Source organism: Xyrauchen texanus, chromosome 11, assembly GCF_025860055.1.
Source record: "Xyrauchen texanus isolate HMW12.3.18 chromosome 11, RBS_HiC_50CHRs, whole genome shotgun sequence".
Taxonomy (NCBI): Eukaryota; Metazoa; Chordata; class Actinopteri; order Cypriniformes; family Catostomidae; genus Xyrauchen; species Xyrauchen texanus.
In genome coordinates, this window is record NC_068286.1 from 47,913,222 (window position 1) to 47,925,930 (window position 12,709).

General features: G+C 42.5%; 1 protein-coding gene across 1 annotated transcript in view; it reads right to left on the minus strand.

Annotated features, from left to right (window-relative positions):
• Positions 1–12,709, minus strand: part of cntln (centlein, centrosomal protein) — a 108,626-nt gene that overhangs the window by 49,487 nt on the left and 46,430 nt on the right. The window contains exons 12-13 of the mRNA XM_052137275.1: positions 8,259–8,380; positions 3,154–3,246 (exon numbers count right to left, since the gene is read on the minus strand). Coding sequence (XP_051993235.1) covers positions 3,154–3,246; positions 8,259–8,380 — 215 coding nt within the window. The remainder of the gene's footprint in view (positions 1–3,153; positions 3,247–8,258; positions 8,381–12,709) is intronic.

Genomic DNA, 12,709 nt, shown 5'->3' on the forward strand with positions numbered 1-12,709 from the left:
CACACACACAGACACACACAGATACACACAGATACACACACACACACAGACACACAGAAACACACACAGATACACACAGAGAGACACACACACAGACACACACAGACACACACACAGACACACACACAGATACACACACAGAGAGACACACACACACAAAATTCATTGATTTATTTATTTATTCAAATTCAGCCTACATTGTATAGCACTTGAAAGTAAGGTCATGTTTAACGTCCTGGATGATGGATCAACTGTTTCATATCAGTCTAAAGCATTTGAGGGTGCGTTCAATTCTGATGACAATTATTGTACGTTTATTATACAAAGTTATTAACAGATTTCATCCCTTCTCAAAAAAGGCTTGCAAACCTGTTAAACACCCTTGGAATAAAGTTACGACTGTAACCTTGGTTCCCTGAAACGATCATCTTAGCCCTCCTTCACAGTCAAACTGAAGAGAGGGAGGAAAAATCCTGGCAAAGGTGTTAGGAGAAGCCCAGCCTCCAAGGACTCACCGGAGGAGGCCATGCATCTGCTGGCATGAGCTTTATCATGGGGCACTGAATGCCTTGCGAATCGTAAGAGAGCACAATGCCATCAACAACACAGAAAATGTTTTTTGTTTGAAGGGCCAAACTATTTAACGGCCTACAAAGCAGACAAAGTGTTGATCTGACAGTCTGAATTGACTCGTTCAATCAATATACATGTGCAATGCCCTCAGATGAAAAAAAAACAAACAAAAAAAAAAACGTACTGACCAAAAGGAGCTTGCCCACTGATAAACCACCCAGAGTGTCGTGCCCCGTCACTATGGAAGTGACACACACCTTGATGTGAAAGCAAGGCTGCCCTGCAGTTCAGGTAACTGAGGACAACACGTATTGAGCCTCGCTTCAAATGGAGAATTTGGCACATCGGAGCCAACATTGGCTGTGAACAAACTCCCCAGAACAATTTATGTATGCCACAAACGCAGTGCTGTCCATGTGGACCAGAATGAGAAAGCCTTGAACGTCTGCCCGAATAGTTCTCAGAGCAAAGCAGACTGCAAGCCGTTCCAGGCGATTTATGCGCCACATCATTTGCACACCTGTCCAGGTGCCAAAGGCCGGACAGCGTCACACAGGGCACCCAGGCCTTTTCTGTCTTGATAACTTTGAGTCTGGCCACTTGGATGAGCACAACGCCCTTCTGGTGGAATGAGGTCATACTCCAAATAGGCAACGTGGCAAAACAGCGTTTGGTAAATGTGAGGGGTCAGGGACAAGATGAAGGGCAGGACTTTGAACTTGTATGTTATCCCAAAAGCGTGCATCTTTCAGGTCTATTGACACAAACCAGTCGAAAGGACAAAAATGAGACCATCTTAAATGTCCGAAAGCACAAACACATTTTACACAGTTTTGTTTCCCCTTTTCCTCGTTAGCACTGTTTATTATAACAAGGCTGACTAGCTATCTGAGATGTTTCAACGCGCTGTAATGTAGAACAATCTATGTCAAATGTCTAATGGCTGTCACAAGTTTTGTGATCTGCCCCCAATATTGAGGAAGCCTGGTTGAATATCTCATCTCGCACCACTCTCACGCAAAAACCAGGCTTTAATCGCACTGTTGAAAAGACACACCTGCGTTTCAGACTAGAAGAATATTTAGTGATCATAACACTGAACACAAGATTTATATTTAATTTAATTTGCTTTGGCGGCAACAACAAAAACAAATTTAATATGCAGAAAAAAACATAACAGGCCAAAGTGGCTAGTAACCGCGCGTTCAGACCAGAGACGGCGAGAGCCACAAAATACGCTCTGGCTGCCCTGCCAACAACGCCATCGAAGATTCATGGACGCTCTGATGTAGTTGAAATAGGTGGCAACGTTCGTTCGGAATTCTTGGTTTTGTGAACTATATTTAAAGGGGCCGCAAAACATCCAGATATGTCGACCGGTATCTTTTTGCCGACATATCACAAGTAGCGTATATCCTCATGAAATCTTATAAATGTGAAAGAAATCGATTTGGCCAAAAAGTTAAAATGTGCTTTTTAACTCTCGTTCTAGCGGAAATCCTCCTCCTGCACGAGGAGTTTGTGGAGTGGTGGTGGTGTAGTGGACTAAAGCACATAACTGGTAATCAGAAGGTTGCTGGTTTGACCCCCACAGTCACCACCATTGTGTCCTTGAGTAAGACACTTAACTGGTCATCAGAAGGTTGCTGGTTCGATCCCCACAGTCACCACCATTGTGTCCTTGAGTATGGCACTTAACTCCAGGTTGCTCCGGGGGGATTGTCCCTGTAATAAGTGCACTGTAAGTCCCTTTGGATAAAAGCATCTGCCAAATGCATACATGTAAATGTAAATGTAAATGTGTGTCAATGGTTGGCACAGATTGTCATGGCTGAACCAAACGGGCAAACCCGCTTGAAATTGAAGAGAGGATACACTCGTGGCCTGAGCTGGCGACAAATCATCCTCAAAATCTCTGTGCTCTACATCCCATCCTCGCCTACCCTTATGCAGTCCCTCGGGAGCCGCAGAGGTCAGAGGTCAGAGGTGGGGACGGGCGAGAGCAAAAGGGTCCTGAGTTTTATGCGCTCACAGTGAATGAAGTCACTCAATGAGTGCCGCTTCCATGTGGGCCTCAACCAGTCAAACTAGCACTCGTGCTCGTCGGAAAGATGGATATATGTCCACACAGATGGAAACATTGATGAAATGCCATCTTTAGGAAAAAGCCTCTTTATTTCTTTGGTAGAAGAAACACACACGACAGATACAAAACTGATATACACGTTAGTGTAAAAGGATACAAGGCGACGAAGCGTATAGGCTAGCAGAGTACAAGAAATGACACCGCGACCATGAAGATAAAAATTCGGACAAAACGGCGCTGTGCTCCTGTTGACGCGTACATATGGGCCGGACGCCCAAACGCCATCTTCCAATGAGATGGCATTATTCCACACACATTCTTTTGAAGTTTTCCTTTTCTTTTTTCTGTAGTCAACAGGGGAAATATACATATGCAGTAGAAGCTAATGATCTTGTGTGGAATCATGCTGGGTGATAATAATGATTGGGATGAGAGGGACCGTGTGATACAGGGGTGACAGCTCTACAGGACCTGACAAAACGACACACACTTACTTGTCAGAGATTAGCTTCTCGTTCTCCTCCTTATAGAACAGCAGTTCGCGCCACACCTCATCGCTGTCCAGCTGTAGTGTCTTGTCTCTTTTCCTGCATTTATAGATCCGCCGAAAAACAAAAGCATGCAAACATAAAATCAGTCATACACAATACAGCCTGTTTTATATCTATAAATATTGTAATAATAAAATATCAAGGTTTAATAGCTAAATCATATCAATGTAAATATTGATGATGTCTTGCCACCTGTCTCCACATTTGACGAGTTCCACATTAACGACTAAAGCAGCAGAATGTATGTTTCGTCATATTTTTATTGGCAAATTGGTACAGTATAAATAACACATCAATGATTAAAATGGGAGGGCTACAAATGAACATTAAAATCCACAAAACACTCGCCAATAACCCACCTGGGAAATGGCATTTTCTGTTTATCTAAAGTTGACGTTTCAGACACCTGTTGCAGAAGAGAAAGTTAAAGTAGACGGTCCACATCGTCTATATTCCAGACACAAGCTAAACATGTTTCCGTAGTCTATTTTCACCTGGTACACAGACTCGTCCACTCACAGCTTCCCATCAGGCTGTTTTCCCATGTATGTCTCTATAAGTGCTCAAAGAAACTGTAATATAGGACAGGAAATTCTGCTATGGTGAGTATATTCTTCTCCAAGTGTTGACTGATTGGTTGTGAATAAATTCAGCTCTGATTGGTCAGTGACAAGAGGCAGCCGTTTAAAGATTGTCCTCAAGCAGTCGTGCACGACAAAGCGGCAGGATTCTCGTGAACGAGCTTGGAAAGCGGCACCGCTTTGACTGCCACCTTCGTTTTGCCACCTGCCGCCTATTTCGCCTCCGTGAAGTTGGCACCCCATATAATGAAATAATCACCAAAACTATTCCATTCCTTTGTGCCGCAAAAATGAACGTTTGTGCTGGTTTGGTGTTTGAGATATGAAGCATTCTTTTTTTGGGATTTGTGGCGTCACTCTCCACCCCATCTCGCTCACATCGATCCAAACCGGTGCTGGCCGTTTGTGCCGGTTTGAGCCGTTAAAACAAATGTTGTTACTATTTCCCTTCCTTAGATATAGCAAGAATGTTTTCGGGAGCGGTGACGTCATCCCGCACCCCATGTCGTCCAAATCTCTCCAAACCGGCGTCATTCGTTTGTGCTCTGTTTGTGCCGTTAAAATGAACAATTTATCTATTTCCATTCCTTAGAAATAACAAATATGATTCGGGGCTGTGACGTCACTTTCCACCCCATGCCGTCCAAATCGCTCCAAACCGGCGTCATTCGTTTGTGCTCGATTTGTGCGGTTGAAAAAAACCCTGTAAATGTGATCTTTGCTATATCTAAGGAAGGGAAATAGTTACAACGTTTGTTTTAACGGCACAAATCAAGCACAAACGACCAGGTTGGATCGATTTGAGCGAGATGGGGTGGAGAGTGACGTCAAACCGCCCAAAAAATAATGCTTAATATCGCAAACACCAAACCAGCACAAACGAATGGAATAGTTTTGGTGATTATTTCATTATATGGGGTGCAACTTCACAGAGGTGCTTATTTCTCATTGAAAATGAATAAGGAACACGCGGTGACTGCGTCCCGTGTTAAACCGCCTAATGTGTCCAGACTACAGATGTCCATTTGTGTGTACTCACCATGTAATACGGTTTATAAAATATTTTATTTAAACATTATTTAGAAAATATTATTTTGGTAAAATTATGCACATTTCAATATCATTAAAAATATGATTTATTACAACAAAAAACTGTAATAATGTGTGCATCTTTAACTATGATATGAACAAACAGTCGGTAAATTACACCAATTTAAGTTTGACCAAATTATTTTGAATCAGACGTGACTGACTGTTCACTAAATGTGTCAGATGTTTAAAGGGACAGGTCACACTAAACAAATGTCAATTCTGTCCGAAATTAATTTGGACAAAAATCTAATTTGGGTGAACTGTTCCTTTAAGAGTCATCTGTTCATGTATTGGACTTCAGGTCACAACGGTTTTTAGTGTGCAGCCAGCGAACATAACACAGCTGTCATTTAGTGCTACACATTTTCCTCTCATCACATTCAATTCTGACCATACCAAAATCCTCCTCCTCATCATCTTTCCTGAACATGATCGTACCGTATGTGCCAAAGGTTGGGCACAGATTGTCATGGCTCAACTAAATGGGCAAAACCACTTGAAATGGAGGAAAGGACACATTCTAGGTCTGAGCTGGTGACAAATCCTCCTCAAAATCTCCGTGTTCTACATTCCATCCTCGCTTACTACCTTTAGGTCAAAATTAGCACCGCTCGCCAGCAACACCATATAAACCCCATTCCACAGATGTGTTCCTCTCATAACGCCCTTGAACTTACTGTACGGCAGAGTGCCTTTGGGTACCGTGGGAGCAGCCCTACATCTTGTGAGAACACTCGCCCTGAGAAGCCACTCTTCACCCGAAAGCTTAACAAGCAACAACCCAGAGACATTCTGTCTTAATTCAATGTGAAATCCAGAGGTAAAGCCGCGAATGGCCTCCTGAAGGACATCCTCATGAAACAGAGTATCTTCATTCCCTGCAAGCCTCCTTCACCTTCTCTGCAGTAAGCACATCTCCCTTTATTATACAGCAAGAGAGTAAACTACAAGATCTTTCCGGAAAGGCAGCGGCTAATTACTTTGATTCAGTGAATCTGTTTATGAGTGCAACTTTGATCAGTATGTGGATGTTTTAATGCGTTTTAATTGTATTTACTTATCCCAATGCTCCCAGTCGGAGCTGGAAACTTGAAAATTCCTTCAGGAGGAGCAAGAGAAAAAAAAAGTGCATGTTTTTATGTTTCCCTAAAAGTGCTAGAGCTAATCATGACTGACGTGGCGTGTTACACAGGGCTGCAACATTCTAATGAGATGTTAGTCTACAGCGGTGTGCCGAGACTCCTGCTGCGGTCCATACTCGCTTGTGCTAATACATGTGTAATAATGATAACTCCCCTAATATATTTGAATTAATGCATGCCTGACCATCAGAAATATTTCTGCAGCTGTGGCGGCTTAAGCTAGCAGCTCACTAACCGATTTTCCACTGATTTAAGGCTTTAGCCTAATTTACATAACTGTTGGTGCACATGACCATGTCTGTCAGCAGGCAAACGTAACCGGCCCAGCAACTCAACTCTCTGCAAAGATAATGGCAATGCCAATTCTTGTTTTAGCCTCTGAACAAATGCAGCAGTTTGGAATTTGTTGGTAAATGGTCGGCACTTATATAGCACCTTTTTAACCTTAGCGGTATTCAAAGCGCTTTACACTGAGTCTCATTCTCTCTCTCTCTCTCTCTACACACACACACACACACACACACACACACACACACACACACACACACATACACACACACACACGTTGTGTTTCCATGTTTTATGGGGACTTTCCATAGACATAATGGTTTTTATACTGTACAAACTTTATATTCTATCCCCTAAACCTAACCCTACCCCTAAACCTAACCCTCACAGAAAACTTTCTGCATTTTTACATTTTCAAAAAACATAATTTAGTATGATTTATAAGCTGTTTTCCTTATGGGGACCGACAAAATGTCCCCACAAGGTCAAACATTTCGGGTTTTACTATCCTTATGGGGACATTTGGTCCCCACAAAGTGATAAATACACGCTCACACACACACACACTCACACACTCACACTCACACACTCTCACACACTCTCACACACTCTCACACACACTCACACACACTCACACACACTCACACACACTCACACACACTCACACACACACACACACACACACACACACACACACACACACACACACACACACACACACACACACACACACACACACACACACGATGGCACAGATGCATGTAAGGGGCTAGTCTGCCATTGGGAGCAACTTGGGGTTCAGTGTCTTGCCCAAGGACACTTCGGCATGTGGAGTCATGTGGGCCGGGATTCGAACCACCAACCCTGCGATTAGTGCCCACCCTGCTATACCACCTGACCCACAGCCGACGAGATTGCGATGCTTATTGTTTGTTTACATTCATGAGGTGCTCCTACATTTCTGGTGAGCTCTACAGGCTGTCAAAATGAGGCACAGCAATAAGTGAAAGTTGTCATAGGAACAGTTTTCATTTTTTAAGAAGTGATTTTACCACTAACAGTTGATAGCGGTGACATCCCTTCCCATTACTGATGTGTTTCCAAGTTAATAAGTGGGCATCTGGGTTTTGAAACTTTCATACAAGCAAGGCTTTAGCAAAGGTGGCTAAAGAATTTAGTTCGGAATATGTTCCCTATAATAACAGACTGGAAAGCTTAATAAAACAAGAGCTCTTTGGAGAAGTATGTTTTCCCCTTATTAAAACTAAGAGCGGGGAGATTATCAGAGGTTTTTCGCCTTTGTTAAGATCTAACGCACACGCACACACACAGTAGAGGTGGGTAAATTCACACTCCTTTCACACGGGATCACATTGCACTGCTGTTTTCTTTAATTAACCCAAAGAGAGCACAGCTGACAAGGTCAACACTTGCATCCCATGTGGATACTCAACATACACTTCCATTAGATACATTTAAAAGGATTGAGAAAAGAAAGGGGAAAATATTAAGGGGGTTGGGGAAATTGTCATGACATTTTTGCTGCTTCTAGGGGTTTAGGTTAAAACCAAAGACTCAAAGGGGAAAATCAAAACCTTCTCTCCGTGTTTTTTTTGTTTCCTTTCTTTCTCTCGACTCCTCCGATATACACAGTCACCTTGGCCTTTTCAGAAAGAAGCACTTCTGCACCCCTCTCTTTAAGAACCAAAGCCTGTGTTGCATTTCACAGGGATTAGAGCAAAGATATGAGAAAATGGCACAATTCCGTTAAAGCCGCTGCTATTATTCAGTGAAAACTGAGAGAACCTGAGCTGAGAGTCACAGCAGTTAGTGTCCATCCCATCTTATTTCCATAGTCCAATCAGTTTCACATTTGACAATCAGGAGAATTACATTGATAGCATGACAATATGCAAATATCAAGTTATAAAGAGTTAGCGCTTACAAGTTGTGATTATTCTCAGGTTCCTTCAGTCGCTCCGTCACGGTTCTGTAGTTGGACTGAATCACACGTAACCGGTCATGATGTCTGGCATGGGCTCGTCTCAGATCTGCATTCTCTTTAGTCTGTAGGTCATATGTGTGCACACAGAGACTGATGTAAAATCTGCTTAATGTCAAAGATAAATCCAAAAGATCAAACTTGTTCATGATAACAATCAGACCATCAGATAAGAATTTTAATGCTGAAATCGTTTTTTTTTTTTAATCCCTCCTTAAGTTTCTTGTAATTTTAGGTTTCAACCACAGATGATGGAGAGTTCCACAGTGCAGCATTAAAGCACATTATATTATTATTATCACTATTATCAACTTTTAGCAATGCATTATACAATAGTAACGCATAATTAGTCGTGGCTTTATAACAATAAAACCCTTGGGTCGGAACACTCTGAGAAGTCCTTTATGTGTGTGTGTGTGTGTGTGTGTGTGTGTGTGTGTGTGTGTGTGTGTAGCCTAGTTTTTTAATGCACTTCACAGTAGTTTAATAATTGTTCCAATTCAGGGACCTGGGTATCTCAGCGAGTATTGACGCTGACTATCACACCTGGAGTCACGAGTTTGAATCCAGGGTGTGCTGAGTGACTCCAGTCAGGTCTCCTTGGCAACCAAATTAGGCCGGATGCTAGGGAGGGTAGTGTCACATGGAGTAACCTCCTCGTGGGCGCTATAATGTGGTTCTCGCTCTCGGTGGGGCGTGTGGTGAGTTGTGCGTGGATGCCGCGGAGAATAGCGTGAAGCCTCCACACGCGCTACGTCTCCATGGTAACGCACTCAACAAGTCACGTGATAAGATGCGCGGATTGACGGTCTCAGATGCGGAGGCAACTGAGATTCGCCCTCCGCCACCCGAATTGAGGCGAGTCACTACGCCACCATGAGGACTTACAGCGCATTGGGAATTCCAAATTGGGGAGAAAAAAATTATACAAATAAATACATTTCTTATTCAAAATCTGGTGAAGTACTCTCACGAAGCCGCACTTGATGCATGTTATAAATGAACAGAACTATTAAGCATGTACATTGGAGATGTTCTTTGTGTGTTCGCACCAGTGCGTGCTATGAGTGTGTGTCAACAGAGCAGTACATGTTTATTGTAAAGCGCTTGTACATTCACATTTACATGTATGCATTTGGCAGATGCTTTTATCCAAAGCGACTTACAGTGCACTTATTACAGGGACAATCCCCCCGGAGCAACCTGGAGTTAAGTGCCTTACTCAAGGACACAATGGTGGTGACTGTGGGGATCAAACCAGCAACCTTCTGATTACCAGTTATGTGCTTTAGCCCACTACGCCACCACCACTCCCTTATAGAGTATGTACTTAGTAAACGCAGCCTTGTACATTTCACAAAGCTTTTGTTTTTCTTCAAGAGACTTTTCATAAAATGCACAAGTCATGTGGACTACTTTTATGACATTTTTGGAGCTAAACAGCAAAGCCGATGACTAACACACAGTAATGGTTCAGCGGACTGATACCTGATCTGGTGAAAAGTTTTGCAGCATTCCTAGTGAGAACATTTGTTGTGTTATAACTTGTGTTGTGTTTTTTTTTCGATCTCTCGTGCCTTTATGAACACTCAAAAGAGATCTATGGCTAAAATCAAGATTTTTACTGTAAAATTACTGGAATTTTGGGTTGTTTCTTACTAAAATCTAATATATCTCTTCAAAAGAAAGAACTTTTATAATACTTTTGGATTTTTATTGAAGCATTTAAGCCACTATCAACAACTCAGCAAATGGGGCATCCTTTTGCATTCCACAGAAGAAGAAAAAAGTCATACAGGTTTGGAACGACATGAAGGTGAGTAAATGGTAACACAATTAAAATCTTTGGGTGTACTATTTCTTTAAGACTAGTTAACACGTTGGGAATGAAGGTATTATAAAAGAGCCTCTTGGTCTTCTTTTTTGGATTTGTCCTTTCATTCCTTTTCTGGGAACAAGGCACTGATAAGCGTTTCCACGCCAACCTGGCACCTGTAGCATTATTGTGGCCTGACATTTCGCCCGTCAGCCAATAGGAAAAGCCTGACTTCTCCCACCACTTAAACCCCCCAGCAGGCGGAACGCCTCAGTGAGCTGGGTCGCTCCCCAAATGCCCGTTAATATTGGTCTTTGCCTCACAGCTATTTGAAGAAAAAAAAAGGGGGATCTCTGCCAAAGATTACATGGGACTTTTCAGGGGTGAACATATAGATTTTCCTGACAAGGCGGCCCTCTATTATTTTGACCTTAGCCAAGGCGAACTCTGGCAAAGACAGCAAGCGCACCTTTCAGCTTGAGTGGCCAGGGCCAGGAGACTTGTCGAAAGGCTTTCTGAAAGGGAGGAAAGCTTGTTTACCGCTGCTATGACACGGCAGCCCTGCTGGGTGGGAAATGCAGGGCCCTGAACCCTGTTATTATTAACAAGGACAAAGAGAACAAGCCAGCCCCAGTCTGGCTGCCAATGTGACAAGTATGGATTTACTGCTCAGAAATTCACAAGAGGACACTCAGCCTTCAAATGAACACAAAAAGAGAAAGACAGAGAATATGAGACAGAAAAGTGAAACAAAGCAACGCGCTAATGAAGGGCTGCTCAGATTGAATGACCAACGTTTCGTGTCTGAGTGACATCAAGGCATACAGAAGGCGTTTAAGTACCCGGCACACTTCCACCTGGGCAGCACAATCAACACAAAGCCGCACAATCTCAAGTACTCGCTACCGCTGGAACCTCCGACTGCCACGCAAGCATTTGACAGACAAAAGTATCGACTAGATTAGTTTAGACTACAGATTTCACAGAAATTGTAGGAAAATGAAACAGAAGGCGGGAGGAGCAGAGAGCAGAAGACAAAAGGGGTTTGGGGGGGGTTAAAGACAGAGGCATGAAAAGTCAGAGGAAAGACATGGATGATTGCTTTAGTGAAGAGCACAAGTTCTTCAGCAGACTTCTCTCCTGCTGCCTCATTGCCTCAGTAGACAACGAGTGTGTGTGTGTGTGTGTGTGTGTGTGTGTGTGTGTGTGTGTGTGTGTGGGGTACTGAGGTCAGATAGAGGGCGTTGGGCAGAGGACATCAGCAGACTTTCTCCACCTGCTTTGAGCTCTTTCATGGCAAAATTTTACCAGCTCAAAACTCGAGGGGCGGTTAGTCGATTAGTGCATAGGTCGACTAGTTTATTCAAATTGTTTCTTACATATTTGTTTCATTTTGATGCTGACTGTGCAATGCAATATCTGAAAAGTTTTTAAATTCACCTTTAAAGCATCACAATTACAGCCATACATATCCAGACATCTTTGGCCACCACATCTGGCACTGTCTTTTGCCCGAGTGTCTCGTAGAGACGCAAGAGTTCGAACATTTCATATCACCAGTATTATCGTGGTATAGTTAAATAGTTGACCAGTTGAGGCCATCAGACTCCCCACTTGATATTGTTTCATCAAAGCTAATCAAACATTTGATACAGTTGTTCCTAGTGTTTTGAATATAATAAATAGATGCATTGTATCCGGGTCTGTAGATCACAAAATTCTTGTTGCACGGCTTGAGCGGTTGGTAGGGATGCAAGGTTTTATATTGGTTTAAGTCCTACCTAACAAACAGATGTTTTTCAGTTGCCGTGGGTGAATTGACATCATCGTCGGCACCACTTACATGTGGGATTCCTCAAGGATCCATTTTGGGACCTATCCTGTTTTCATTGTATATGCTTCCAATTGGCACTATTTTTATCGTTCCATTGTTATGCGGATGATACATAAATATATATGCCAGTAAAAAAGGAGAATAATTCGTTAGGGCCTCTTATGTCTGATTGACTTCAAAACTTGGTTGGCTGTCAATTTCCTGCATTTAAATGAATGCAAAACAGAGATTATTCTGTTCGCACCCTCTAACGTATCTTGGACCGCCGGTTTTGATTTAGGCCCTTTATCCATTTATGGAAAACACATGCTAAAAAAATGTAGGGGAAATTATTGATGACTCCCTAAAATTTGACAACAGATTAATGCAGTTGTCCGATCAAGATTTTTCCAGTTAAGAACTTTAGTAAAGCCATTTTTGTCATTTTATGAATTGGAGAGAGTGATGCACGCATTCGTGTCATCACGTTTGGACTACTGTAATGCATTATATGGAGGGATTAGTCAATCAACATTGACACGATTGCAATTTGTTCAAAATGCTGCAGCAAGATTGTTGACCGGTTCTCGAAAGTGGGACCACATCACTCCAATTTAGTTTTCTTTACATCGGTTGCCAATCCGGTATAGGATTGATTTTAAGATTTTGCTGTTTGTTTTTAAATCTCTAAATGGTATGGCACCATCTCTCATATACTTACCGTCAAGATCACTTCGGTCCTCTGACCCAAAATTATTGATTGTC